This window comes from Dama dama, chromosome 9 (genome assembly GCF_033118175.1).
Source record: "Dama dama isolate Ldn47 chromosome 9, ASM3311817v1, whole genome shotgun sequence".
Lineage (NCBI taxonomy): Eukaryota > Metazoa > Chordata > Mammalia > Artiodactyla > Cervidae > Dama > Dama dama.
This window is the reverse complement of record NC_083689.1, coordinates 52,230,460-52,258,186: the sequence shown is the minus strand read 5'-3', so window position 1 is coordinate 52,258,186 and position 27,727 is coordinate 52,230,460. Positions and strand designations below refer to the sequence as shown.

Below are 27,727 nucleotides of genomic sequence, written 5' to 3'. Positions count from 1 at the left end.
CGTAGTCCAAGCGGCGATTAGGGCCTGCTCTGAGTCCCAGGAGCCCCTCTTCCAGCGGCCGGATCGGCTCGAACCTTATAAACCCAGGACCGGTAACGGTTGCGGGCCGTTCCCACTTGGTTGTGTAGTTAGCTGTCACTCAAAATACTGTAATTCCGACGAGGGCCCAGGGCTGTTCACTCCTTCTCCTCCCTCTATGCCCCCACCCCCAGCAGGATGAGGTAATGGGATTGTGATTATGACATCATAGGCGGTTCAGTTGCTTGCGTGGGGGAGGGGGGAGAGGGGAAAGTACGGTAGTTGCAGCTGGACCCCTTTAAACCTTTCTGGGAGGGAGGAAACAGGTCGCTGGGGGAAAAGATATTGATAGTGCTATATTCCTCTTCAGGGAGAGGAAAGCACCTTTTATTAAATCTCCATCGCTACCACTGCCTCCTACTCAGCCAAAGTTTAAGTCCTTTTTGAAGAGACTGAATGTAGCAGTTGGTAGGTGAAGAGGCTGTGGAACAGCTAGGTGGTTTCTGGCTCTTAAGTAAATTTGAGTATCAGCTATCAAAGAAGGTTTAGACAGAGGGTAAAACATGGGGAAAGGAGAGGTTTTAAACAATGACTTCGTGTTATGATCACTTTGTAGGACAGAGTTTTAGATTTTTAATCAATTGGAAAGCAGAAGTACTGCAAGTAATCTTCACTATTACATTCAGCAAGAAGTCCCCTAAAAGACACGTTTTCCCTAAATATTTTATGCACCGCTGAAGTCTGGGACAGATAAGTAATTGTGACCAGCTCAAAGGTAGAGCCAGTGGTGGGAATCTTCCTCAGAAAGACAGAGAAGGCAGGAGCGACCAAATCTGCAAACTGAAAAAGAAGAGTAAAGGGAAAGTGAGGTAGTTAACAAGAAAATACGCAGAGCAGGGGGGTGTGATGGGAGATACACTGCACATTTGTTTGCCCTGCACATTTGTTTGCCCTGCACATTTCCCCTTGGCAAAAGAAGGGTCAGGGACCATGAAGTGTAGAGGACACGGTTTCCAGTAATTGCTGCTATGGAGCGTTTATGTGCCAGGCACTGTGCTGTGTACTTTAAATATGTATTCTCATTTTTGTTTACAATCATCAGATGAGAGAAAATTTCCTTGTTTGACAGATGAAACAGCAAGAGAGGTTAAGTAGCTACCCATGTGGTAGACAATGGTAGTATTAAAAAGCTGTCTGAGACTCTAAAGCCCTTGGTCTTCACCACTAGGTAAATCTCCCTTTTTATTTAATAATAAAATATCATGCTTACTAAAGGTAAGTGATTGAGTATAAGAAGTTAGCATTGGTGCATTTGCAAATTTGAAACACTTAAAACAACCAAACCCTGCAAATCAAATTTCAGGTCTTGATTCAAAGGAAAATGACACCCATTTCATCAAGTATAAAACAGTGTCCCCAGTGCAGCCCAGCCTCTTCCCCATTTCTAACTATAACCAGATCTCTTTATGCCACTTTTGGTTCAAGGTTTTTTTTTGTTTGTGTTTTTTTTTTTTACTTGCATTCTGCATATTTCCCCCCTTGCTGTACCATTTTCCTTCTTTTGTTCTTGGGCTACTACCTTGAGCCCTATCATAATTGTGACCTCCTGGGCTAGACCCCATCTCTGACCCTGTTCCAGTGGGTTTCAGCAGAGGATACTACCTGGGCTCCCTCCTAGTCTTCATCCTGATTCTCTGAGGGTTCCAGGGCCTGGACCCAGTCATCCAAAGGGGTGGAATCCGTTGGCTCTAAGAGATTGTCCATTCCACACCTAGGAAGGCAGCAGAGTCAGAGAAATGTGCACTTCATTCAGACTCTCCCTTTTCAGCCAGTGAAAGTGAAACCTCTGCAAAGTGGGGAGAGATAAGGCTTAGTCCACCACTCAAGGAAGGAACAAGGAATAGTGCACACACCCCTCAACCTGCAGAGGCTGGCTGGGAGGGTCCCAGGAATGTAGGGCTCTTCTCCACTTCCTGATCTGGGCATCCCAGGAGCGACGGCTGTACCTCCTGTTCTTGTTTGGTGTTTGAGGGTGAAGTCCTGGTTGTCGCTGTGCCCTATAAATGACAAATGTGTCAGACTAAGGTCAAGGCCAAGGGGCACAACTTACTGCTTATTATGGTGAATTAGGAGACTCATTAGGGATTTCCTGAGAATGAGGTAAGATCAATGTCCTCAATCCAAAGAAAATGTTTAAATTGGATTAAACATGAAACTTCCCAACTCTCTAATATTCTTTCTTCTGGGTAAGCTAAATTAGATATTCCAAGTCCCTCACTAGTCAAGATAGATAGAGAGGAAAGTATTTGACATCTCTTTAAAACATATTCTACCTTTTCATTCATTAATTTGTATATATGCTTGTAAGCTTACATGTAATTAGGCAGGTATGTTGTAATTAACAGTCAGATGGAGGCATGGGCCTTCCCAGGTGGCACTAATGGTAAAGAACCCTCCTGTCAATGCAGGAGATGTAAGAAAGGCAGGTTTGATCCCTGGGTCAGGAAGATCCCCTGGAGGAGGGCATGGCAACCCACTCCAATATTCATGTTTGGAGAATCCCACAGACAGAGGGAATCTCCTGGGGCTGGGGTCCATAGGGTCGGAAAGAGTCAACTGAAGTACAACTGAAGTAATTTATGCACGCACATGGAGGCATGAGGTGAAAATGGAAGAAAAAAAATTCATTAGCAAACACGAATAAAGCTTTGAGAAGTCTTATGGGTCAAGTATAACTTGTTCCATTTAAAAAAAAAAATCTTGGAAATTTATTTGGGGGACTAGATTATAGGATAATTTAGTAATGTTGCAACTTTGTGGGAGCATTAACATTTTAGTATCTTTCCATCATCTGACATTGAAGAAAAGCCATGTGGTTGACACTCTTGTGACTACCCACAACTGCACTCACTTGGGGACCTGCTGCAGAAAGCACTGGTAACCAGGTGTGCGCTTGCCATAATCTATCTGCTTTTGCCGCCGCTGTAGGACAGTTGCATCTGTCTCTAGCTCCCACCTATAAAGGTAGACAGTGGTCCCAAGAAGTGTTATGATAGTCATCAAAGCAGAAACCAGCTCTTCCCACATTACCTTAATCTCCAGCCTGATTGTCAAACTTACCTGGCATGGCAGGGCTCTGTACTGACTCCCACACTCATCATCTCTATCCTGGAGGATAAGGACTCTTCACACACCTTCTTTCTGGGGAAGCAGATTCTACAGATGAAAAGGGTATTAGGATAAAACCCAGCTAACTATACTATACCTCTCAGCCACTACACTACCAAGATCCTGGCACCAGATACAGGTTATATTCCTGACTCACTGTCTCTCAAAGGTTGCATTTCTAATTTGTTTCTCAGAGTGTGGTCTGTAAGCCATTTCTGTGGGTAGCTTATGGGTGCCTTGATAATTCCTCAGCCCCACTCTAGACCTATTGAATTATCACTTTGGGAAGTTATATTTTAAAGAGCTTCCAAGGTTATTTTAAACATTTTTTATTATGGAAAATTTCAAGTACGCAAATAGCATAATCCTCTGCTACTCAAAGTTTGACCCCAGGACCAGCTGCATTAGCATCAGCTGAGAACTTGTTAGAAGTGTAGAATCTTGGTAACCAGATCTAGTGAACCAGAGTACGCATTTTAGCAAGATCCACAGGTGATTAGTATATAGATTAAACTTTGAGATCACTGGATATCATGGACCTCCTAGTTACCCATGACCCAGTACTCATGGCCAATCTTGTTTCATCTATACTCACCACCAATCCCACAGGATTATTTAAAAGCAAACCCCCAACATTAAGAATAAATGTTTAATACCATCTAGACAGAGGATGAGAGAGATGGTTGGATAGCATCACTGACTTAAGGAACATGGGTTTCAGCAAACTGTGGAAGATGATGAAGGACAGGGAAGCCTGGCGTGCTGCAGTTCATGGAGTCCCAAAGAGTTAGACGCAACTGAACGACTTAACAATAATAACCACCTAGTCAATGTTCAAATTTCCAGAAACAACCAAAGTTTGGGATCCTTTGGACTCTGATAAAGATTACGCCATGAGATGATTCTTTCCTTGAAAAGAAATTTCTTTTACCTCACAAACCTAGTGTCTCAGATGCTGCGCGCTTAAAAGGGTCACGGACCCAGGAAAGCTCTTGGAAGGGGCCAGTGCTACTCATCATAAATACACACACCTGTCTTGCCGCAACATCTGCCACCCTGGCTGCAAATGTTCCATCTATAGGGAAAGGCTAGCAAAAATAAGGAATGGTCCACGTAACGGCACGAGAAAGAAGCAAGGGAAAAAAACACAACCCATTTAAAACATCTTCCCACATAAATGAATTCCTCCAGGCCTTATCCTAGGGAGTGGTCGTCGCTAGCAAGGCGCAATTTAAATGTCCCGGGGTTGAAGGGGCTGAAGGGGCCGAAGGAAAGGAGAGCTCAGAAAGGGTGTGGTGATTGGCCAGAGGGAGAGCCAATGAGGGGCCAAGCTCCCTATGGGGCGGGGCTTAGCTAGGGGCGGGCCCAAAGCAGGTAGTCTAATCGGAAGCCTGCTGGCCTGTGGGGCGGGGCAAACATTCTTCCGAACAGCTCACGCCCCCGGTGATGTAGGAGGCAAAAGATTGGCCCAGCGGGTCTAGGCGGGTGCGCGGAACGGTAGGCTGACGCAGCTCTGAGGCGAACGTGATAGGTTTTTGGGAAGGCGGAAGGTTTGAATGGTCAAGGCTTTTGGCTGTTAATCTTACTCTGAGGCTGTAACGTCAACCGTCTGCAGAGAGAAGCTGCAAAACCCGACCCTGGCCTATCTGGTCGAGAGGCATAGATGGCTGGTTAAATCGCCGCCTTTACCTCAGATTTTCTTTAATTCTTCTAGAATCTTCGCTTGTGTCTGATTTCCCTGCCTACTTTCATTGCTCCTGAAGGCAAGTCTTGGACTCAAACCTGAGGTAAGCCTGGAACTGTGTCCTCCACAGAATGACGGGCCTCGCGAACGGTGTTTAGGGGGACAAAACAGGTATTATCGCGAGTTAGAAGACCTGAGTTCCTTCCTGTCAGGAGTCGTGAACTGTGTGGCCCCTAACAAGTCAAAGGCCTCTTTTCATTTCATCTTCAAAACCCCGAGATTGCCTTTCTGTAAGTTAAGATTCCAATGGAAAGGCCAAGCCGCTTCCGGCAAGTGCTATGTCACCTTCAGGCCAATCTGTGATTCACCGTTTGGGAATGCCCCCTTCTCCAATATTGGTTTATTTGGTTGCAACTGGAAAGGGTGGAGGAGGTTGTGTAGGTGACGTTTTCCCTCTCTTGTGTTGTTTAGTAGAGTCCGACTCTTTTGCCACCCTATGGACTGCAGTCCACCAGGCTCCTCTGTCCATGGGATTTCCCAGACAAGAATACTAGAGTGGGTTACCATTTCCTCCTCCAAGGGATCTTACCCACCCAGGGATTCAACCCACGTGTCCTGCATTGGCAGGCGGATTCTTTTACCGCTGAGCCATCTGGGAAGCCTTGTCTCTTAGCTAAGTTTTGTTTTTTCTTAGAACTTGGAGACCATGTCTGCAGAATTCTCATCCAAAAGAGAGGAGGGAAGCCTTGCCTCAGGACCTAGTTTTAGGTCCAATCAGAGGAAGATATTAAACCTGCTTCTTGAGAGAGATGCCTCCTTTTCCATCAGTTCAGATCTCCCTAGAACTCCAGTGGAGAAGAAACTTTTTGGTGACTCTGCAAACCTAAGCATTTTGTCTGGGTAAATCTACCTTTTCTTTTCACATCTCCTTTGCTCTTCTAAACAGTTTTTGGGTTTTTTAAAAATTATCCTGGTTCAAAGATAAGGGTTAAGCTACTGCCCTTGACTAACCACTTGACAGTTTTGAGTCTAAGGCTTCTTTTCTGTGACATAGAAATAATAATCCCTTACTATCTTTCTAGGATCATATAGAATCAAGTGATGAGGAAAGTCTTTGAAAACTATTGCATCACATGAGTTGTCACTTTATAAGTACTACAGTTAACATTACTTTTGTTGTTGTTTAGTTGCTAGTGCCCAATTCTTTTGCAACCCCATGGGCTGTAGCTGGCGAGGCTCCTCTGTCCGTGGTGTTTCCCAGGCAGTAATACTGGAGTGGGTTGCCATTTTCTTCTCCAGGGGATCTTCCCAACCCAGGGATTTAACCCAAAACTCCTGCATTGACAGATGGATTCTTTACCACCGAGCTACCAGGGAAGCCCCTATTGTACTTTAAATTCTGGTAATGCCATGCTCTGATGCCTCAACTAGCCAGCAAAGTTGGAAGTCAGAGAAGTACTGAAGACTCCAGGGAGAAATAAAATCTGTGTGCTCATGGTGCTCAGGGCAAAAGATGAGAAGTCAAGACCCACCTCAGCCATTTTCTTAAATTACCTTGATTCAACATGTTGATGAGGAGAAAATGAGGCATTATTGGAGTAGAGAAAAGGTGGGAGATTTTTCTCAAGCCTAGTCTGACGTGTTTCCAAAAATCAGATTTATTTGAAGACTGTTTTATGTGGTAGTCAGGGAGGGGTATTTCAAATGAAGAGGATAATGTGATTTTTGCCTTTTAGGATATTATAACCCAGTGGGAATCTTGATGTATTATTATGTCTCAACAGAGGAACCCCAAAACGTTGCCTTGATCTTTCAAACCTTAGCAGCGGGGAGATGTCTGCCACTCAGCTTACTGCTTCTGCAGACCTTGATGAAACTGGTAGGGAAAAGGGAAGTAAAGGCCTCAAGGGAAAGAATAATTGTTATGGGAGAGGACAGTAGTATGATAGAGATGGAAGGTGGTAAAAGTGGATAAAAAAAAAGTAGATAGAGAGCCTTGAGGATGAAATTCTTTGAGTACCTAGAGGATTTTTGAGAAGAATGATTCAGCCAATGGGAAGAGAATTGACCTGAGTAGGAGTCACTTTGCATTGAGAAAGTTAGACAAGAAGGAATATTTTGTTGATTGATTGTGGGAATGAAAGTGCTAGTTAAAGATGATAAGTTTTATGCCCCAGTCTAATTTCAGCAGAGACAAAGAAGCCAACATAAAGAAATGCTTTGTCAACTAATTCTTATGTGTTTTTATAGGGTGTGTACCCCAAAGGAATGTGTTTTACTAGTCAACCATTTTGGTATTTGTTCTAATTTCATATTTCCTGAGTGATAAATTTTCCTTTCTACTGATGAAAAAAATCTCTGTAGGTTAGCATAATGCACTATTACCGAGAAATTTTCCTTTATGTGACACGTGCAGATTTTCAAGTTTCCATGAACTTGTACCATGGTACCTTGTATCATGAAATTGGTATTTATCAAGAGCCTTTGTGTTTAAAAGTTCAGCTTTTGAAATTAATACGGCTCACTGGTAATGAAAATTAGAAGGAAGGACAAAATACATGAACAAGAATAACTCTTTACATCTGATTGCAGGTCATTTGGAGTCTACAGGACCTGAGCAAGTACAGTTAGCTAGAATGTAAGTTCTTTTGCTAAATGAATCCCGTACTAAAGTATTAAAGCCTTCTCAGCACTGGCCTAGGGATTTTATCCCATGCAGACTCTATTATAGAGAATGTTTCACCTTAGGTGTAAGGGGACTTGAAGGCGTAGGTTCTTCCCTTGAAAGATATTTTAAGTTTCCAAAATTGAAATTGTGTTGTGAGGGACTTCCCTGGAGGCACAGTGGATGGAAATCCACCTACCAATGCAGGAGACTTAGGTTTGATCCCTGGTCTGGGGAAATTCCACATACTGTGGAGCAAGTAAGCCCATGTACCTTGAGCCTGTGCTCTAGAGCCCAGAGTCACACCTACTGAGCCTGCATGCCGCAACAGCTGATGCCCATGCACCTAGAGCCTGTGCTCTGCAAGACAAGAAGCACTGCAATGAGAAGCCTGAGCATTGCAATGAAGAGTAGCCCCCGCTTGTTGCAATTAGAGAAAGCCTGCAGGCAGCAACAAAAACCCAATGCAACCAAAAAATAAAATAAATAAAAAATAGTAGATTACTTATATAAAAAATAGTGTTGTGAAAATGAAGGCTATTTATTTTAACCCTCACATACAATCAGTATTGTCTTTAAAATGGAAGAGAATGGTATACTGAACTTAGATGGAGGCTGTTATCTGCATGTGAGTAGTACTAAATCTTAGTGTTCAAAAGTGCAGCAGAGTGCAGGCTCTGGAATCAGAGTGTCTGGATTTCAGTGTCTTACTGCTTCATCAACTTACTTTGACAAGTTTCTTAACCTCAAGGAACCTCAGTTTATTTGTAATAAAGAAATAATAATAATGGAGATAATAGCACTTTTCATAAATGACTCCTGTGAGGATTAAATGAAGATGTATACCTAATACATATGCTGCATTTTACAATGTTTTTTATTATTACTATTGAAGATTCTTTATTGAAGATCTTAGAAAAATGTTCAGTTAGAGAGTACTCAAGGAATGAAAAGTACTTTATCATGAATTTTCCATTTGATTGTTTGAATATTTTTGTAACTTTATTCTTCAAAGTTTAGATAAATTAGGTGCCTCTTTGTGCACTAGGGAAGACTCTCCATGAGTATTTTTAATCAATACATGTGAAAATTTTACTTTATATTGCTTTTATTTTCTTTGAATTGCTTATATGTCCTAACCCAGGTAGACTAGATGAAGTCTGGGGAGGGAGGATAGAAATCCATAAAAATAAATATTAACTCCCAATAGTCCATGCTGAAAAGTTAGCAAATTGTAAATTGTGTCTATATAAGATATAGGACAAAGTCATCATCTTTGATGCATATCTATATATGGTTATGCCAGTGAGGTGAGGTCCTCATCCCCAGGATGTCACTCAATGTCTTGTTATTTACCACAGAGAACACCCTATATATTGTTATTGGAAGAGACATCAGTTAGGTACAGGTCTCCTAGAGTGCGAGAAAAGAAAGGTGGGATGTCCCGAGTCACTGAAGAATAACCAAATCGTGTTTGAGGTTTGAATGACTGGCAGTTTTTCTTTTTTTGATCTACAGGAATTACCACCAACATCTTATAAAATGTAGCCCAGTGAGTAACTCATCTTTCTTGAGTTTGGGTTTGTCAGGTGGGAGGCAGAGGATTTCCAGCTTAGCTTGAGGATGCCGGATGTTCTTTGAAAACAATCTCTTGTAGACACAGCTGTTTTGTAGCACTCCGAATGCCTTGGACCGTGGCTGCAGGAAGAAAGACGCAGTATGTGGCTCATCTGCAAATAAGGAAAATGTGAGTGTTTAATGGAAACCTAGGTCCATTAGTAGTTTTATTCCTTTGAGTAGAGCAACTAACTCATCAGTATCACTATGAGACTTAGAGCTGTCTGTGCTTCAGTATGCTTGACAAGCAAATTGCAACACTAGAGGAAAAAAATTCTTTGTAGTTTTTTTTTTTTTTTTCCATTTAAGGTTTGATCCTAGTATGGAAACCTGGCTTCCAGTCTTCCACAGCAGGTCATCATTATTACTCATGTTCAGTTGATTGTAATGTAAAAAATTTAGGACTTAAAACACAGGGATAATTTACATAACTTGTTCACATATTCATTGCATGGCTTCATATACAAGTCTAGGTTTCTTAATTTCTTATTTCCCTCTTAGTCTAGCTTCTTAGCCCCTATTCTGAGGAAGTCATTGTCCTTTTTTGTCTGATTCTCAGATCATCCTTCAGTTCCCAAGTTGAAACTAGCTTCTCCAAAGCTATATAATAGCTAAAATAATTCTCTAACTAATCCCTTCATTAATCCCCTTTTCTAACCATCTTTTTGCTTTTCCTGTCCTCCCATCCTTTCCTCCAGGTCAGTATGTATAAATGATAACTGCTGTTCTTCTTTGCTCACATTGCCTAAGTTATGCCCATGTTTTTTGGCTGTCCTAATCAGCTTTTTCTTGAATTAATACTGTTCTACTCTCTGTTTATAATCACTATTTAAAAATCTCATCACTCCTTCCCCTGTCCGTCTCCCTTTTTCCTCCCTCCCTTTGGCTTGTGATCATAAAATCAGTACCCTCAGAGCATGCTGTTTTATACACCATACATCAAATCCAAACCATAATTTGTATTTTCAGGATATGTGGTCAACCTTGATTACATGTACTATGTTTTGTGAGGGTTATCCATGGCTTCATCAGATGAAATGTTTTTGGCAGAGTCTGCTGACACCTCTTCTTTCAGCCAGTGTAGTTTTTCTTATGCAGGAAAAGAGCACTTCAAAGCCCCTGGAGTGGTGGGTACCCAGGAACCCGAGGTCTCCTCTTTCTCTACTGGTGAGTCACCGGACATCATCCTCAACAATCAACTGAGGTGGTGTGGAGTAGAGGATTGCAGATCTGGATTTATGGCCCTTTGAATTTTCTTAGCTGACTTGAGTGAGAAAAGGGGGTTGGAGAAGTAACCTTTGAGCAAGGAAAGGGAGGAGACATGTCCTCTGATCTTTTTATGTTCAAGTTTAAGAAGAAGAATAAATTCTTGGGCTTTTAAAGCATTTTTCCTTTATTCTTTAAGTGTTTCCCTCCTCTTTCTCATGGCTTCCAGGTGGCTCAGTGGGTAAAGAATCTGTCTGGAATGCAGGAGATGTGGTTTCAATCTCTAGTTGGGAAGATCCTCTGGAGGAGGGCATGGCAACCCACTCCAGTATTCTTGCCTGGAGAATCCCGTGGACAGAGGAGCCTGGCTGGCCACAGTCCAAGGGGTCCTCAAGAGTCAGTCAGACACGACTGAAGCAACTGAGCATGCATGCACCACCTCTTTGTCAATTTTAAAAGTACTGTGTGCCCATTGTGAAAACTGTGTAAAAAATATAGTAAACCATAAAAAAGAAAATAGCTACCTCATAGAGAAAAACTATCAACGTTTACCTCATTGCTTTCAATCTTTTAACCATGTGTATAGTTTTACAAAATTGAGGTCATATTGTTTTTTTTTTTTTTTTTTTTGAGGTCATATTGTATATATAACTTTATATTCTATTATTTTAAATAAATATTAAAACTCTTAGTAAGCAGTTCTTAATGGATGCTTTTATTCTAATAATTGAACTGTAATTTATATAAGTACATCCTGATTGTTGGGCACTTATGGGTATATACATTTTGCTTTTACAAATAATGATATTGTGTAAATTCCTGAGCACAAATTTTGCCTGTTAACAATTTTTTTTATTTAGGATTAGTACCAAATATTATAATTACTAGATTAAAGGGTTTAAATATTTTTAAGATTTTTGATACATATTGCCAAATTCCTTTCCAAATAAAGTTCTAAGAATTTACATTTTCATGAGCAATCCATAGCTCATTTGGATAAATGATTTGTTACCACTTAAAAAAATTTGCTAATTAGATGGGTAAAATGTTTTATGTTAAAAATAATTAGTAATGATTTCATGTCCCTTAGCCATGTATATTTTCTCTAGTGAATGATTGTGTCCTTTGTCCATTTAGCTACTGGAGTTTTAAGTTAAACAGGTGCTCACTTGTTGTTGTGTTTGTTTAATTGAAGTATATTTGATTTACAAGGTTGTGTTAGTTTCAGGTATATAACATCACTTGTTTTTAATAAACTGTGGACTTGATATACTCCAGAGATTTGGATCCTAATCTCAACACTCTGGGGAAGGCATTTTAATATGCCCCATACTAAGGAGATAAAGTTGAGCATGTTTCAGATTTTTCATATCTTGGAGTAAGGCAAGACTTGGAGCATAGTAAATTGCTAGATAGCTGTTAGTATATGTATATGTAATTTTTTTTAATATAGTAAAATATACGTAACATTTACCATCTGAACCATTTTTGTGTACAATCCAGTGGCATTAAGTATATTCACAACATTAAGTATGTTCACTATCCATTTCAGAATTTTTTTATCATTAAAAACAGAAGCTCTCTGCTCACTAAATAATGGTGGTGGTGGTTTAGTCTCTGAATTGTGTCTGACTGTTGTGACTCCCATGGACTGTAGCCCACCAGGCTCCTTTGTCCATGGGATTTCCCAGGAAAGAATACTGGAGTGAATTGCCATTTCCTTCTCTTGGGGATCTTCCTGACCCAGGTATTGAACCTGTGTCTTCTCCGTTGTAGGCGGATCCTTTACCACTGAGCCACAGGGAAGTCACCCATTAAACAATAACTTCCCCTTTCTCCCTCTGGTAACCTTTAGTCTACTTTCTGTCTCTGTGAATTTGACTGCTCTAGGTACTGCTTCATGTAAGTAGAATAATATAATATTTGGCCTTTTCTGTCTGGCTTATCTTACTTAGCATAATATCTTCAAGGTTCATCCATACTGTAACATGCATTAGAATTTCATTTCTTTTTATGGCTGGATAATATTCTATTATATGGATATACCACATTTTGTTTATGCATTATTCTGTTGATGGACATTTGGTTTGTTTCCACCTTTTAGCTATTGTGAATAATGCTGCTATGAACATTAATATAAAAATATCTGTTTAAATCCCTACTTTCAATTCTTTGGAGTATATACCAAAAAATAGAATTGCTGGATCATACATGGTAATTGTATGTTTAATTTTTTGGTAGAACCACCATACCATTATCCATAGCAGCTATATCATTTGACATTTCCCACAACAATGTACATGGTTCCAACTTTTCCATATCCTTGCTGACACTTGTTATTTTCTGTTTTTTTGTTTGCTTGTAGCTTTCCTAATAGGTACAAAGTAGTATCTCTGTGGTTTTGATTTGCATTTCCGTTATGACTAGTTATGTTGTGCATCTTTTCATATGGTAGTTGGTCATTTGTATATCTTTTTTCAATAAATGTCTATTCAAGTCCTATTTGTTTCTGTTATTATTGTTGCTATTGTTGTTGTTGAGTTTTGGAAGTTCTTTATGTGTCTTGAATATTAACCTCTTATCAGATATGTGATTGGCAAATATTTTCTCCTATAGGTTACCTTTTCAGTTTTTTAATAATATTCTTTGATGTACAAAGGTTTTTAATTTTGATGAAGTCCAGTTTATCCTATTTTTCTTTTGTTGCTTGTGCTTTTATATAATATTCAAGGAATCATTGCCAAATCCAGTGTCATAAAGCTTACCTCATACTATTTTCTTCTAAGAGTTTTATAATTTTAACTCTTACATTTAGGTCTTTGATTCATTCTGAGTTAATATTTGTATATTGTTATAAGTTAAGAGTCCTAGATAGTTTTTAATATTGTCAATATACTTTGTAGGACAATGGAAACTTGGTGGAAAGTGAAATGAAACATCTGGGCAGTCCCATTACTACAGTTTCAAAGTTACATAAAAATCCAGAGCTAGCAGAAGATCAGGCAGAAGAGATATCAGATGAATTGATGGAGTTTTCACTGGAAGATCAAGAAAAGGCTAAGGTAAAATACTCTCTGATAGTATCTTTGTGTTTTTCAAGTTCCTTCATTCTTGAATAAATAAAATTGTGTCTCTAATATGTTGCAGCCACTGGACTATGTGGTAGGTCTGAAGAGATCAAGAAGATATGGTCTCTATACTCTAAGGGTTACCTGACTGATAGAGTGTCAGGTCATCATGGGAATATTACTGCTGGTAAGGTTTGTTAGCAGTTTGAGTAAATCACCATCAGTGTAATCTGGTGTAAAAGATAGCTCCAGAATAATAGTAATAGATAAAATATGTTTAGGATGATTTTTCAAATGTTTTAGAGTATATCTTTTTGTCTTCTTTTATCCTCTCCATATCACTAAGAGGAATATATGAAGCCTGTGTTATTAGCAATATGCCGATATGTCAAAGATGCTTTCTTAGGCATTTAGATTTTCTCTCTCTCTTTTTTTTTTGCATTTTGATTTTCTGAGTCAACTTCCTTTCTTTGAAACAAATATGTGCAGGGGTTTGCTTTTTTGGTGATATCCAACACTCTCCTGTCAATGGTTGTCCAGCAGTGAGTTGCAGTTTTGGAGTTCTCGCAGGAGAAGATGAGCATATGTCCTTCTACTCTGCCATCTTTACATGTAGACTGTTAAGAAAGTTCTAGGACCCACAACAGATTTCCCAATTTGGGGATCTGGCAAAGGGACTGAGAACCCCCGGGGAATTTGACTTTAGAGGCCAGTGGGATTTGATAACAGAACTTCCACAGGACTGGAAACAGACTCTTGGGGGACACAGACAAAACCTTGTATGCACCGGGACCCAGGAAAAAGGAGCAGTGTCCCCACAAGAGACTGAGCCAGACTTGCCATGAGTGTCCAGGAGTCCTCGGCGGAGGTGTGGATCAACAGTGGCCTACTGCATGGTCAGGGACAATGAATACAACAGTGCAGGCATAAGTCCTTTTGAAGGAGGTTGCCATTATCTTCATTACCCCTACAATAGTTTGGTGTTAGGTCAAACAACAGGAAGGGAACACAGCCTCACCCATCAGTAAAAAATTGGATTAAAGATTTACTGAGCCTCTTTCCCGGCTGGAACCATGGAGGGTGCAGAAGAGAAGAAAAAGAAGATTCCTGCTGTGTCAGAAACCCTTAAGCAAAAGCGAAAGAATTTCGCAGAGCTTAAGATCAAGCGCCTGAAAAAGAAGTTTGCCCAAAAGATGCTTCGAAAGGCAAGGAGGAAGCTTATTTATGTAAAAGCTAAGCATTACCACAAGGAATACAGGCAGATGTACAGAACTGAAATTCGAATGGCTCAGATGGCACAAAAGCCGGCAATTTCTATGTACCCGCGGAACCCAAAATGGCATTTGTCATCAGGATCAGAGGTATCAACGGTGTGAGACCAAAGGTTTGAAAGGTGCTGCAGCTCCTTCACCTCCGGCAGATCTTCAGTGGCACCTTTGTGAAGCTCAACAAGGCATCAATTAACATGCTGAGAATTGTGGGGCCATACATTGCATGGGGGTACCCAAATCTGAAGTCTGTAAATCTACAAGCGTGGTTATGGCAAAATCAACAAAAAGCGAATGCCCTGACAGACAACACATTGATTGCTCGATCTCTTGGGAAATACGGAATCATCTGCATGGAGGATCTGATTCATGAGATCTATACCGTTGGAAAACGTTTCAAAGAAGCAAACAACTTCCTGTGGTCCTTTAAATTGTCTTCTCCACGAGGTGGAATGAAGAAAAAGACCACCCATTTTGTAGACGGTGGAGATGCTGGCAACAGGGAAGACCAGATCAACAGGTGTATTAGAAGGATGAACTAAGGTATCTACCAGGATTATTTTTGTAATCTGATCCATTAATAAACAATTGAAACAAATTGAAAAAAAAAAAAAGATTTACTGAGCATAGCCCCTATAAAGAAAGCTGAGCACTGAAGAATTGATGCTTTTGAACTATGGTGTAGGAAAAGACTCTTAAAAGTCCCTTGGACTGCAAGGAGATCAAACCAGTCCATCCTAAAGGAAATCAGTCCTGAATATTCATTGGAAAGACTGATACTGAGGCTGAAACTCCAATACTTGGGCCACCTGATGTGAACAACTGACTCACTGGAAAAGACCCTGATGCTAGGAAAGATTGAAGGTGGGAGGAAAAGTGGAAGACAGAGGATGAGATGGTTGGATGGCATCACCAACTCGATGGACATGAATTTGAGTAAGCTCCGGGAATTGGTGATAGACAGGGGAGTCTGGCGTGCTGCAGTCCATGGGGTCGCAAAGAGTTGGACGCAACTGAGCGACTGAACTGCACTGAGCATAGCCCCACCCTTCAGAACAAGACCCAGATTCCCCCACAGTCAGTCTTTCCCATCAGTAAACTTCCACAAGCCTCTTATCCTCATCCATCAGAGGGCAGACAGAATGAAAACCACAATCACAGAAAACTAACCAAATTGATCACATGGATCACAGCGATGTCTAACTCAATGAAACTATGAGCCATGCTGTATAGGGCCACCCAAGACAGTCAGGTCATGGTGGAGAGTTCTAGCAAAACGAGGACCACTGGAGAAGGGAATGGCAAACCACTTCAGTATTCTTGTCTTGAGAACCACGTTATCTGTATGAAAAGGCAAAAAGAGAGGACACTGAAAGATGAACTTCCCAGGTCAGTAGGTGCCCAATATGCTACTGGAGAAGAGTGGAGAAAAACTCCAGAAAGATTGAAGAGATGGAGCCAAAGCGAAAACAACATCCAGTTGTGGATGTGACTGATGATGGAAGAAGTCCAATGCTGTAAAGAACAATAATGCATAGGAACCTGGAGTGTTAGATCCATGAATCAACGTAAATTGGAAGTGGTGAAACAGGAGATGGCAAGAGTGAAAATTGACATTTTAGGAATCAGTGAACCAAAATGGACCAGAATGGGTGAATTTAACTCAGATGACCATTATATCTACTACTGTGGGCAAGAATACCTTAGGAGAAATGGAGTAGCCCTCAGAGTCAACAAAAGAGTCTGAAATGCAGTACTTGGGTGCAATCTCAAGAATGACAGAATGATCTCTTTTCGTTTCCAAGGCAAACCATTCAGTATCATGGTAATCCAAGCCTATGCCCCAACCAGTAATGCTGAAGAAGCTGAAGTTGAATGGTTCTATGAAGACCTACAAGACCTTTTAGAACTAACACCCCCAAAAGATGTCCTTTTCATTATAGGGGACTGGAATGCAAAAGTAGGAAGTCAAGAAACACCTGGAGTAACAGGCAAATTTGGCGTTGGAGTACAGAATGAAGCAGAGCAAAGGCTAATAGAGTTTTGCCAAGAGAACGCACTGGTCATAGCAAACACCCTCTTCCAACAACACAAGAGAAGACTCTACACATGGACATCACCAGATGGTCGACACCAAAATCAGATTGATTATATTCATTGCAGCCAAAGATGGAGAAGCTCTATAGAGTCAGCAAAAACAAGACTGGGAGCTGACTGTGGCTCAGATCATGAACTCCTTATTGCCCAATTCAAACTTAAATTGAAGAAAGTGGGGAAAACCACTAGACCTAAATCAAATCCCTTATGATTTATACAGTGGAAGTAAGAAATAGATTTAAGGGACTAGATCTGATAGACAGAGTGCCTGATGAACTATGGATGGAGGTTTGTGACATTGTACAGGAGACAGGGATCAAGACCATTCCCAACAAAAAGAAATGCAAAAAGGCAAAATGACTGTCCGAGGAGGCCTTAGAAAAACTGTGAAAAGAAGAGAAGCAAAAAGCAAAGGAGAAAAGGAAAGCTATAAGCATCTGAATGCAGAGTTCCAAAGAATAGCAAGGAGAGATACGAAAGCCTTCCTCAGTGATCAATGCAAAGAAATAGAGGAAAACAATAGAATGAGAAAGACTAGAGATCTCTTCAAGAAAATTAGAGATACCAAGGGAACATTTCATGCAAAGATGGGCTCAATAAAGGACAGAAATGGTATGGACCTAACAGAAGCAGAAGATATTAAGAAGAGGTGGCAAGAATACACAGAAGAACTGTAGAAAAAAGATCTTCACAACCCAAATAATCACAATGCTTCGCTCTCTCACCTAGAGCCAGACATCCTGGAATGTGAAGTCAAGTGGGCCTTAGGAAGCATCACTACAAACAAAGCTAGTGGAGGTGATGGAATTCCAGTTGAGCTATTTCACATCCTAAAAGATGATGCTGTGAAAGTGCTGCACTCAATATGTCAGCAAATTTGGAAAAGTCAGCAGTGGCCACAGGACTGGAAAAGGTGCGTTTTCATTCCAATCCTAAAGAAAGGCAATGCCAAAGAATGTTCAAACTACCGCACCATTGCACTCATCTCACACACTCATAAAGTAATGCTCAAAATTCTCCAAGCCAGGCTTCAGCAGTACGTGAACTGTGAACTTCTAGATGTTCAAGCTGGTTTTAGGAAAGGCAGAGGAACCAGAGATCAAATTGCCAACATTCTATGGATCATCGAAAAAGCAAGAGAGTTCCAAAAACACATCTACTTCTGCTTTATTGACTATGCCAAAGCCTTTGACTGTGTGGATCACAATAAGCTGTTGAAAATTCTGAAAGAGATGGGCATACCAGACCACCTGACCTGCCTCTTGAGAAACCCGTATGCAGGTCAGGAAGCAACGGTTAGAACTGGACATGGAACAACAGACTGGTTCCAAATAGGAGAAGGAGTATGTCAAGGCTGTATATTGTCACCCTGCTTATTTAACTTATATGCAGAGTACATCATGAGAAATGCTGGGCTAGAAGAAGCACAAGCTGGAATTGAGATTTCCAGGAGAAATATCAATAACCTCAGATGTGCAGATGACACCACCCTTATGGCAGAAAGTGAAGAAGAACTAAAGAGCCTCTTGATGAAAGTGAAAGAGGAGAGTGAAAAAGTTGGCTTAAAGCTCAGCATTCAGAAAACTAAGATCATGGCATCCGGTCCCATCACTTCGTGGCAAATAGATGGGGAAACAGTTGAAACAGTGTCAGACTTTATTTTTTGGGGCTCCAAAATCACTGCAGATGGTGACTACAGTCATGAAATTAAAAGACGCTTGCTCCTTGGAAGGAAAGTGACCAACCTAGACAGCATATTAAAAAGCAGAGACATTATCTTGCCAACAAAGGTCCGTCTAGTCAAGGCTATGGTTTTTCCAGTAGTCATGTATGGATGTAAGAGTTGGACTGTAAAGAAAGCTGAGCACCAAAGAATTGATGCTTTTGAACTGTGGTGTTGGAAAAGACTCTTGAGAGTCCCTTGGACTGCAAGGAAATCCAACCAGTTCATCCTAAAGGAGATCAGTCCTGGGTGTTCATTGGAAGGACTGCTGTTTAAGCTGAAACTCCCAATACTTTGGCCACCTGATGTGAAGAGCTGACTCATTTGAAAAGACCCTGTTGCTGGGAAAGACTGAGGGCAGGAGGAAAAGGGGACAACAGAGGATGAGATGGTTGGATGGCACCACCGACTCAGTGGACATGAGTTTGGGTAAACTCTGGGAGCTCATGATGGACAGGGAGGCCTGGCGTGCTGCAGTTTGTGGGGTCGCAAAGAGTCTGACACGACTGAGTTACTGAACTGAACTGAAAATCACTGCAGATGGTGATTGCAGCCATGAAATTAAAAGACGTTTACTCCTTGGCAGGAAAGTTATGACCAACCTAGACAGCATATTTAAAAGCAGAGACACTACTTTGCCAACAAAGGTCCGTCTAGGCAAGGCTGTGTTTTTCCCAGTAGTTGTGTATGGATGTGAGAGTTGGACTATAAAGAAAGCTGAGCGCAGAAGAATTGATGCTTTTCAACTGTGGTGTTGGAGAAGACTCTTGAGAGTCCCTTGGACTGCATGGAGATCCAACCAGTCCATCCTGAAGGAGATCAGTCCTAGGTGTTCATTGAAAGGACTGATGTTGAGGCTGAAACTCCAATACTTTGGCCACCTGATGTGAGGAGCTGATTCATTTGAAAGGACCCTGATGCTGGGAAAGATTGAGGGCAGGAGGAGAAGGGGACGACAGAGGATGAGATGGTTGGATGGCACCGCCGGCTCAATGGACATGGGTTTGAGTAAACTCCGGGAGTTGGTGATGGACAGGGAGCCCTGGTGTCCTGCGGTTCATGGGGTTGCAGAGTTGGACACGACTGAATGACTGAACTGAACTGAACTGAACTGAACTATGGTGTCTCCTGCTGGAGATACCTGGGTGGTAAAAATCATACAAGGAGGAATTTCCTGGCAGTCTAATGGTTAGGACTCTGTGTTCTCACTGCCAAGAGCCACTGTTAAATACCTGGTAGGGAAAATAAGATCCTACAACCTTGTGGCATGGCTGGAAAAAAAAAAAAAAATTACAGCAGGGAAGAAAAAAAAAAAAGAAATCTTACTACTAGGGGCTTAGAAAAATGATAGTTGCTTGTTCTGCACCCTTGGTTAGCTGAATATACAGAGTTTGAATGAACTAAAGTGTTAAAAAAGATGATTAAGCAATTATCTAAAGTAATGCTGTTCAGTATAGCTTTCGGAGATGATGGAAATATTTTATATTTGATACAATAGCCACTAGCTACTAGCCATATGAGGCATTGAGAACTTAAAATGTGGGTAGTGCCTCTGAGGAACTGAATTTTTTTTTTTTAGTTTTAATTCATGCAAATAGCCATGTGTGGTTTGTGTTTCTATAATGAGTAGCACAGATCTAGAACACTAGTATGGTCCTTGGAGCAGGAGCGTCAGTATCAGGTAGGAACTTCTTAGCCATGCAAATATATGGGCCCCACCCCAGATCCTAAAAGATGATGCTGTGAAAGTGCTGTACTCAATATGCCAGCAAATTTGGAAAACACAGGAGTAGCCGCAGAACTGGAAAAGGTCAGTTTTCATTCCAATCCCAAAGAATGTTCAAACTATTGCTCAGTTATACTCATCTCACATGCTAGGAAAGTAATGCTCAAAATTCTCCAGGCTAGGCTTTAGCAGTACGTGAACCAAGAACTTCCAGATGTTCAAGCTGGGTTTAGAAGAGGCAGATGAACCATAGATCAAATGGCCAACATCCATTGGATCATAGAAAAAGCAAGACAGTTTCCAAAAAATATCTACTTCTGCTTCATTGACTATGATAAAGCCTTATCGACTGTGTGGATCGCAACAAACTGGAAAATTCTTCAAGAAATGGGAATACCAGACCACTGACCACTTTACCTGCCTCCTGAGAAATCTGTATGCAGGTCAAGAAGCTGCAGTTAGAACATGAAACAACAGACTGCTTCCAAACTGAGAAAGGAGTACATCAAGGCTGTATATTGTCACCCTGCTTATTTAGCTTATGTGCAGAGTACATCGTGCGAAAAACCAGGCTGGATGAAGCAGAAGCTGGCATCTAGTCCCATCGCTTCATGACAAATAGATGGAGAAACAATGGAAACAGTGAGACTTTAGTTTCTTGGGCTCCAAAATCACTGCAGATGGTGACTGCAGCCATGAAATTAAAAGACACTTGCTCCTTGGAAGAAAAGCTATGACAAACCTAGGCAGCATATTAAAAAGCAGAGACATTACTTTGTTGACAAAGATCTGTCTAGTCAAAGCTATGGTTTTTCCAGTAGTCCTGCATAGGTGTGAGAGTTGGACCATAAAGAAAGCTGAGCGCCGAAGAATTGATGTTTTTGAACTGTGGTGTTGGAGAAGACTCTTGAGAGTCCTTTGGACTGCAAGGAGATCAAACCAGTCAATCCTAAAGGAAATCAGTCCTGAATATTCATTGTAAGGGCTGATGCTGAAGCTGAAGCTCCAATACTTTGGCCACATGATGTAAAGAGCTGACTTATTGGAAAAGACCTTGATGCTGGGAAAGATTGAAGGCAGGAGGAGCAGGGGACGACAGAGGATGAGATGGTTGGATGGCATCACTGACTGGATGGACATGAGTTTGAGCAAGCTTTGGGGGTTGTTGATGGACAGGGAAGCCTGGCGTGCTGCAGTGCAGTCCATGGGGTCGCAAAGAGCTGGACATGAGTGAGAAACTGAACTGACCCCAGATCTGAATCAGAATCTTTGTGGGTGGGGCCCAGCAATCTAGTTCAATAGTTCCTCCGGGTGATTTTGATGCACACTAAAGTCTAGGAGCCATTGCACTATAAATTAAATTTTTAAATTTTTTAGTTTTTAATTAATTTTAGTTGGAAGATAATTACTTTACAGTATCATGATGGTTTTTGCCTTGCATCGACATGGATCAGCCATGGGTGCACATATGTCACCCCATCCTGATCTCTGCTCCTGCTAAATTAAATTCTGTTTTCTTTTAATTTCCTTGTTTTGTGGGAAAACAACAGAACCAAGATAACAATCCAAAAGGGGCAGACTTGGTATTGGGAGAATTGGCAGTGACCTTCCTGAAGAAAACATTTTTGAGGAATTGCTGATTATGAAGAGTAGATCTGTGGAAAAAGAGCAAGTTAGAGATAGTTAGCATGGGGAAAATACTACTAGGCTTTTTGGAAAAAAACCAAAAAAGCCCATTGTGAAATGAACACTTAGTGTTGCTCTTGAAATACAGGTTAGTCTTCATATTTGTAAAATGTGGAGTTAATACAGACAAGTCTCAATAGTATTAACATAATAAAGTTGAATTTAATGTTGATCGAAAAGAAAATTCTTTTGTTTTCAATTTTATTGTTTTAAATTTTTCTGAAGTGTTTAAACTGCTTTTGTGAATTTATAAGTACAATAACTGAACAAAATTGAATCTTTCTTTGCTGATTGATGATCTTTCAGTCTTAGAAACATCGTTCATTTTAAATTGTATAATATAAACATTATATGACAGTGAATTTAAAATAGACTCACCCCAGTAAATACTCTGGAATTTTGTTTGTTTACATGGAAGAATAACATGTGACTGTTAGGTATTTATTTTATTGGTCTTTAATAAATATTAAACCTCTTTATTAGCTTGTTTTCTTATATTATGACTCCTATAAAGTAATTTTTTATTGAGAGCCCACTGTTTAAGACTGTGCATTGCAGTAGATTTTAGGTTAGAAAAAGTGTAGGGATTTTCTGTTACTGGTTTATCTCTTTGATGCTAGATGGAATGAGATACCTTATAAAGCAAGGAGATTGGTGTAACCTTCGTGATTTTTTATTCATTTCTTTAAAAAAAAATCTTGTTGACACTTGTTAAGGGTCAGGCACTGTGATACAATGGTGAACAAAACAGACTAGGTTTATGCCCTCTTGGGGTTTATATTCCTGACATAAAGACACAAAAATCCAAAACCAGAAAACATGTTCATCAACTTACTAGATGAACTTAGTTCGAGTTTTTGGTTGCAAATAACAGAAATAGATTCTAGTTACCTCAGGCAGAAAAAAGATTTTTCTGGAAGATATTGAGGAACTTGGAAAATTACCAGGAAGTCTGGAAAATAAGATGAGGCCCGGCCAAAGTGCTACTATAGGAACGTTGTGCTCTGGATGCCACCACTTGCTGGCTAACTGCTCAGTGCCACCATTACTGGCCCCTTCCACAGAACATAACCCACCTTGCTGCTGGACCCTTGATCAGGGACATTGCTGCCACCCACTATACTGTCCACTGTGATGCAGCATAAAAACATCTTAACCAATGCTGTGTTTTTGTATTGTTCCTCAAGGTTCAAAATCCAGTCAAGAATATGAAGTTGACTATAAGAGAATGGAAAAGGGATTATCTGTCCCCTTTTGTCTTCTTATCAGGAGGCAGGGCTTCCTTCTGTCTAATTTGAGATTTTACTAAAATAGGATGCTTAGTAGCCAAATTGCAAATAACTGTCATAGAGACAAAATAATTTAACTATTGCAAATTGTCCAAGTGTAATGTAGGAAACAAAATGGGGACCAATATAGTGTCTGACAGAAGGAAACCTTTAAATGGAGGTAATTAGGAATGGCCTCCTCAAGCAGGAGATATTTAGTTGAGAACAGATTCATGAACTGTCCCAGTTTGTCTGAAACTGAGGAGATTTGCAGGACATGGGATGTTCATTCTAAAAGTGAGAAAGTCCTGGATGAATTAGGGTGAGTTGATAAGGAACTATCAACTCCTTCCAATCCCAAAGAGAGGCAATGCCAAAGAATGTTCAAACAACTGCACAATTGTACTCATCTCACACACTAACAAAGTAATGCTCAAAATTCTCCAAGCTAGGCTTCAACAGTATGTGAACCAAGAACTTTACGATGTTCAAGCTAGATTTAGAAAAAGGAAGAGGAACCAGAGATCCAATGGCCAACATCCACTGAATCACAGAAAAAGCAAGAGAATTCCAGAAAAACATCTGCTTCATTGACTATGATAAAGCTTTTGACTGTGTGGATCACAACAAACTGTGGAAAATTCTTCAAGAGATGGGAATACCAAATCACCTTACCTGCCTCCTGAGAAATCTATATTCAGGTCAAGAAGCAACAGTTAGAAGTAGACATGGAACAACAGACTGGTTCCAAATAGGAAAAGGAGTACATCAAGGCTGTATATTGTCATTCTGCTTATTTAACTTATATGCAGAGTACATCATGCAAAATGCTGGACTGGATGAAGCACAAGCTGGAATCAAGATTGGGAGAGAAATATCAATAACCTCAGGTATACAGATGACACCACCCTAATGGCAGAAAGTAAAGAGGAACTAAAGAGCCTCTTGATGAAAGTGAAAGAGGAGAGTGAAAAAGCTGGCTTAAAACTCAACATTCAAAAAACGAAGATCATGGCCTCCAGTCCCATCACTTCATGGCAAATAAATGGGGAAACAGTGAGAGACTTTATTTCCTTGGGCTCCAAAATCACTGCAGGTGGTGACTACAGCCATGAAATTAAAAGATGCTTGGTCCTTGGAAGAAAAGCTATGACCAACCAAGACAGCATATTAAAAAACAGAGATGTTACTTTGCCAATAAAGATCTCTCTAGTCAAAGCTATGGTTTTTCCAATAGTCATGTATGGGTTTGAGAGTTGGATCATAAAGAAAACTGAGTGCTGAAGAATTGATGCTTTTGATCTGTAGTGTTGGAGAAGGCTCTTGAGAATCCCTTGGACTGCAAGGAGATCAAACCAGTTCATCCTAAAGGAAATCAGTCCTGAATATTCATTGGAAGGACTGATGGTGACGCTGAAGTTCCAATACTTTGGCCACCTGATATAAAGAACTGACTCATTGGAAAAGACCTTGATGCTGGGAAAGATTGAAGGCAGGCGGAGAAGGGGACGACAGAGGATGAGATGGTGGGATGGTGTCACCAACTCGATGGAAATGAGTTTGAGCAAGCTCTGGGAGTTGGTGATGGACAGGGAAGCTTGGTGTGCTGCAGTTCATGGAGTTGCAAGTCAGACACTACTGAGTGTCTGAACTGAACTGATAAGGAATTGTACATGACAGGAGTTGATAAGGATCCATACATAGCTAGTTTGTTTCATGACAAAGGAATATTGTTAAGTGCCAAAGTCCCAAGGTGAAAAGATCTTGGTGTGTTTAAGGAGCTGAGAAACCAGTGTGAGTGAGGGAAAAAGTTGCCTGAGGTAGGAAAGGAGAGGTAGGAGACAAATTGTGTAGAGCCTCTAGGCTATGGCAAATTTTTCAATTTTATTCTAAATAAATGCAGTGGGAAGTTATTGAAGGGTTTTAAGCAGGGTACTAGTATAATCTGATTTATGAAGACCATACTTGTTGCTGGAAGAGGAGTGGGTAAGAGTTGGGGGAGGGGAGAGGAAGGAGTTGGAAGTAGGTACAAGTAGGAAGCAACTGCAACATTCCCAGGGAGAGTTATTGGTAGCTTGAACTAAGGTGGTGGCTGTGGGACAGAGAGAAGTGGATGAATTCAAAATACACTTTGGATATAGAATCAACAGGACCTGATGGGTTGGATATAGGCTATGAAGGAAGGATGGGTCAAGGATGACTCTAGATATATGAAGTTTGAAGTGTTTGGTTTCAAAGAAAACAGAAGCAAGCAGAAGAAAACTACCTTTTCTTGCCAAATATAGCAATCCATGTTCTCTGGTATTCATATGATCTGCCATTCCTCTTGTTACATGAAACAAAGTGTCCTTGCTCAGATCTAAACTCAGCCATTTCACTTATTTACACTGCACCCTTTGCATTCGTTCATTCCATAATCATGGGGTTACAGTAGTGAACACAGCACAAGTCCCTGCTCTCGTGGAGTTTACATTCTAGTCAAGAGATAATAGACAAATCCCGAATATATTTATAATTGGCTGATAGTAAAAATACTATTGTAAAAAAAAGTGGGGTAAGAAGAATGGAGAGTGCTTGGATTACAATGTGGTAGAATGGGAGTTGATATATATATATATATATATATATTTGGTTGCACTGCATGGCACGTGGAACTTTCCTAACTAAGAGTTGAACCTGTGCCCCTTGCAGTGGAAGCATGGAGTCTTAACCACTGCACCACCAGGGAAGTCTGGGAGTTGATCTTTTTGATAGGTTGCATAGGTTAGAGAATATCTCTCTGAGAGTGAGCAGACTTCTGAAGCAGCAATGGAGCCAAGCAGCTATCAGGAGGAATGAGTTCTTCCAGGCAGAAGGAAAAGAAAGTGAGTGCCTCTGAGATGGCAGAGTGTGGCATATTCATGGAAGAGCAAGAAAGCTGGAGCAGTGAGCACATGCAGAGTGGTAGATAAGGGCAGAAGACAGGTAGCTAGACAGATCATATAGGGCCTTATGATCTATTGTAAAGACTTTGCAAAACCTCTGAGTCAGATGGAAGCATCTCTTCTTGTTTGCTCCTACAGTACTTCTCTCTCTTCCTCTCTCCTATATTATCTATTTTCCTCTTTCTCTTAGATTAATAGTTGTCAATTTTTTTTTGTATCAGGATTCCTTTACAATTGTAATTATTGAGAACCCCTTGCCTATACCTGATCTTACAGGAAAAGCATCCCGACTTTCTCTATTGGGTATAATGTTAGCTGTAAGTTTCTTGAGATGTCCCTTACCAGGTGAGGAAGTTTCCTTCTTTTCCCTAGTTCACTGAGATATTTTAGCAGGAATAAGTACCAGATTTTGTCATGTACTTCCTCTGTATCTACTGAGATGATCTTATGAGTTCTTTTTCTAACCTACTGATACTGTGAATTACATTTATTGATCTTCGTTAAAACAACCTTACATTTCTTTGATTACTTAGTCATGATATATTATTCTTTTTATGTATTGTTGGATTTAATTTACTAAAATTTTGTTGAGAATTTTAGCATCCATGTTTGTGAGCAATATTGATCTTCATTGTTTTGTTTTCCTTATAATGTCTTTGGTATTGGTATCAGTGAAATGTCATCAGTTGGAAAGAATTCTCCCTTTTTCAGTTTTCTGAAAGAGTTTGTATAGGATTGGTTTTCATTTTTTAAAATGTTAGGCAGAATTCACCTGCGAAGGTGTCTGGACCTGAGTTTTCCTTTGAGAAGTTCTTTTTTTTTTTTTTTTTTTAAGTTATTGTATTGTATTTTTTGTCCATGCTATATGGCTTGCAGAATCTTAGTTTCCCAACCAGGGATTGAACCTGCATCCCCTGCATTGGAAAGCAGATTATTAACCACTGGACCATCAGGAAAGCCCCTCTCTCATTTTTCTATTCTCTACTTCATTGAATATTTCCTTCCTCCTGCTTGGATTTAGTTATTTCTAGGTCATTAACTTGAATTCTTTCTTCTTTTTTTTTATAGGTACTTACAGCTATAAATTTCATCTAATCACTGGTTTAGCTAAATTTTTACCCAAGTTTTTGTATGTTGTATCTTCATTCTTGTTCATCTCAAAATATTTTCTGATTTCTTTGGTGATCATTGTTGACCCATTGGTTATTTAGGAGTGTGTTAATTTCTACATTTGTGAATTTTCCAGATTTTTTTCTGTTATAAATTTCTAATTATTCTATTGTGTTCAAAGAACATACTTTATATCACTTCAATCCTTAAAATTTATTGAGTTTTTTTTTTTTTTTTGAGTTTTTTTTTTTTAATATCCTAGTATATAGTCTATCCTAGAGACTGTTCCATGTGTATTTGAGTAGAATGTGTATTTGAGAATACTGTTGTTGGGTACAGTATTCTATAGTTGTCTATTAGATCTAGTTGGTTTATAGTATTACTTCAGTTTTCTTTTTTTTAGTATTTATTTATTTTTGGTGGTGCTAGGTCTTCATTGTGCTGTGTGGGCTTCTCCTTGCGGTGGCTTGTGTTGTAGAGCACAGGCTCTAGGGTTCTT

At 40.2% G+C, this 27,727-nt stretch overlaps 2 protein-coding genes and 1 pseudogene across 11 annotated transcripts in view; 2 read left to right on the top strand and 1 right to left on the bottom strand.

Annotated features, from left to right (window-relative positions):
- Nucleotides 1–700: 700 nt before the first annotated feature.
- LOC133061406 (oocyte-specific histone RNA stem-loop-binding protein 2-like) lies at nt 701–4,438 on the bottom strand. Of its 3 annotated transcripts, none has more exons than XM_061149419.1 (6): nt 4,218–4,438; nt 3,139–3,234; nt 2,930–3,034; nt 1,932–2,075; nt 1,681–1,789; nt 701–858 (listed from the first exon to the last, which is right to left on the bottom strand). In XM_061149419.1, exons 1-5 carry the CDS (start codon nt 4,259–4,261, stop codon nt 1,693–1,695), a joined length of 486 nt encoding a protein of 161 aa, XP_061005402.1. In that variant the 5' UTR covers nt 4,262–4,438; the 3' UTR covers nt 701–858; nt 1,681–1,692. The 3 variants fall into 3 exon arrangements, with proteins under 3 accessions (XP_061005402.1, XP_061005403.1, XP_061005404.1); XM_061149420.1 differs by having other exon boundaries at nt 3,139–3,219; XM_061149421.1 differs by lacking the exon at nt 2,930–3,034.
- A 272-nt stretch (nt 4,439–4,710) lies between these two features.
- CDC25C (cell division cycle 25C) overlaps nt 4,711–27,727 on the top strand; it is a 40,777-nt gene continuing 17,760 nt past the window's right edge. For 4 of the 8 annotated variants that reach the window (XR_009694167.1, XR_009694168.1, XR_009694169.1 and 1 more), the window contains exons 1-8: nt 4,711–4,973; nt 5,565–5,770; nt 6,655–6,749; nt 7,463–7,508; nt 9,054–9,087; nt 9,193–9,282; nt 10,251–10,319; nt 13,262–13,420. Coding sequence is in view for 5 of the 8 variants with exons in the window: in XM_061151390.1 (XP_061007373.1) it covers nt 5,577–5,770; nt 6,655–6,749; nt 7,463–7,508; nt 9,054–9,087; nt 9,193–9,282; nt 10,251–10,319; nt 13,262–13,420 (687 nt within the window). In the remaining 3 variants the exon portion in view is untranslated. Of the gene's footprint in view, nt 4,974–5,564; nt 5,771–6,654; nt 6,750–7,462; nt 7,509–9,053; nt 9,088–9,192; nt 9,283–10,250; nt 10,320–13,261; nt 13,421–27,727 lie in introns of those variants that run through there. The other 4 variants (XM_061151389.1, XM_061151391.1, XM_061151392.1 and 1 more) reach the window with 4 other exon arrangements.
- On the top strand, nt 14,485–15,251 carry LOC133062425 (large ribosomal subunit protein uL30-like; annotated as a pseudogene).

Excerpts from the sequence above, each read along its gene's own strand:
- LOC133061406 (XM_061149419.1), bottom strand. The coding sequence starts at position 4,261 with ATGGAACATTTGCAGCCAGGGTGGCAGATGTTGCGGCAAGACAG. Across the intron at positions 3,235-4,217 it reads CAGATGTTGCGGCAAGACAG|AATCTGCTTCCCCAGAAAGA; the intron begins GTGTGTGTATTT and ends TTTCATCTGTAG. Across the intron at positions 3,035-3,138 it reads ACAGAGCCCTGCCATGCCAG|GTGGGAGCTAGAGACAGATG; the intron begins GTAAGTTTGACA and ends CTACCTTTATAG.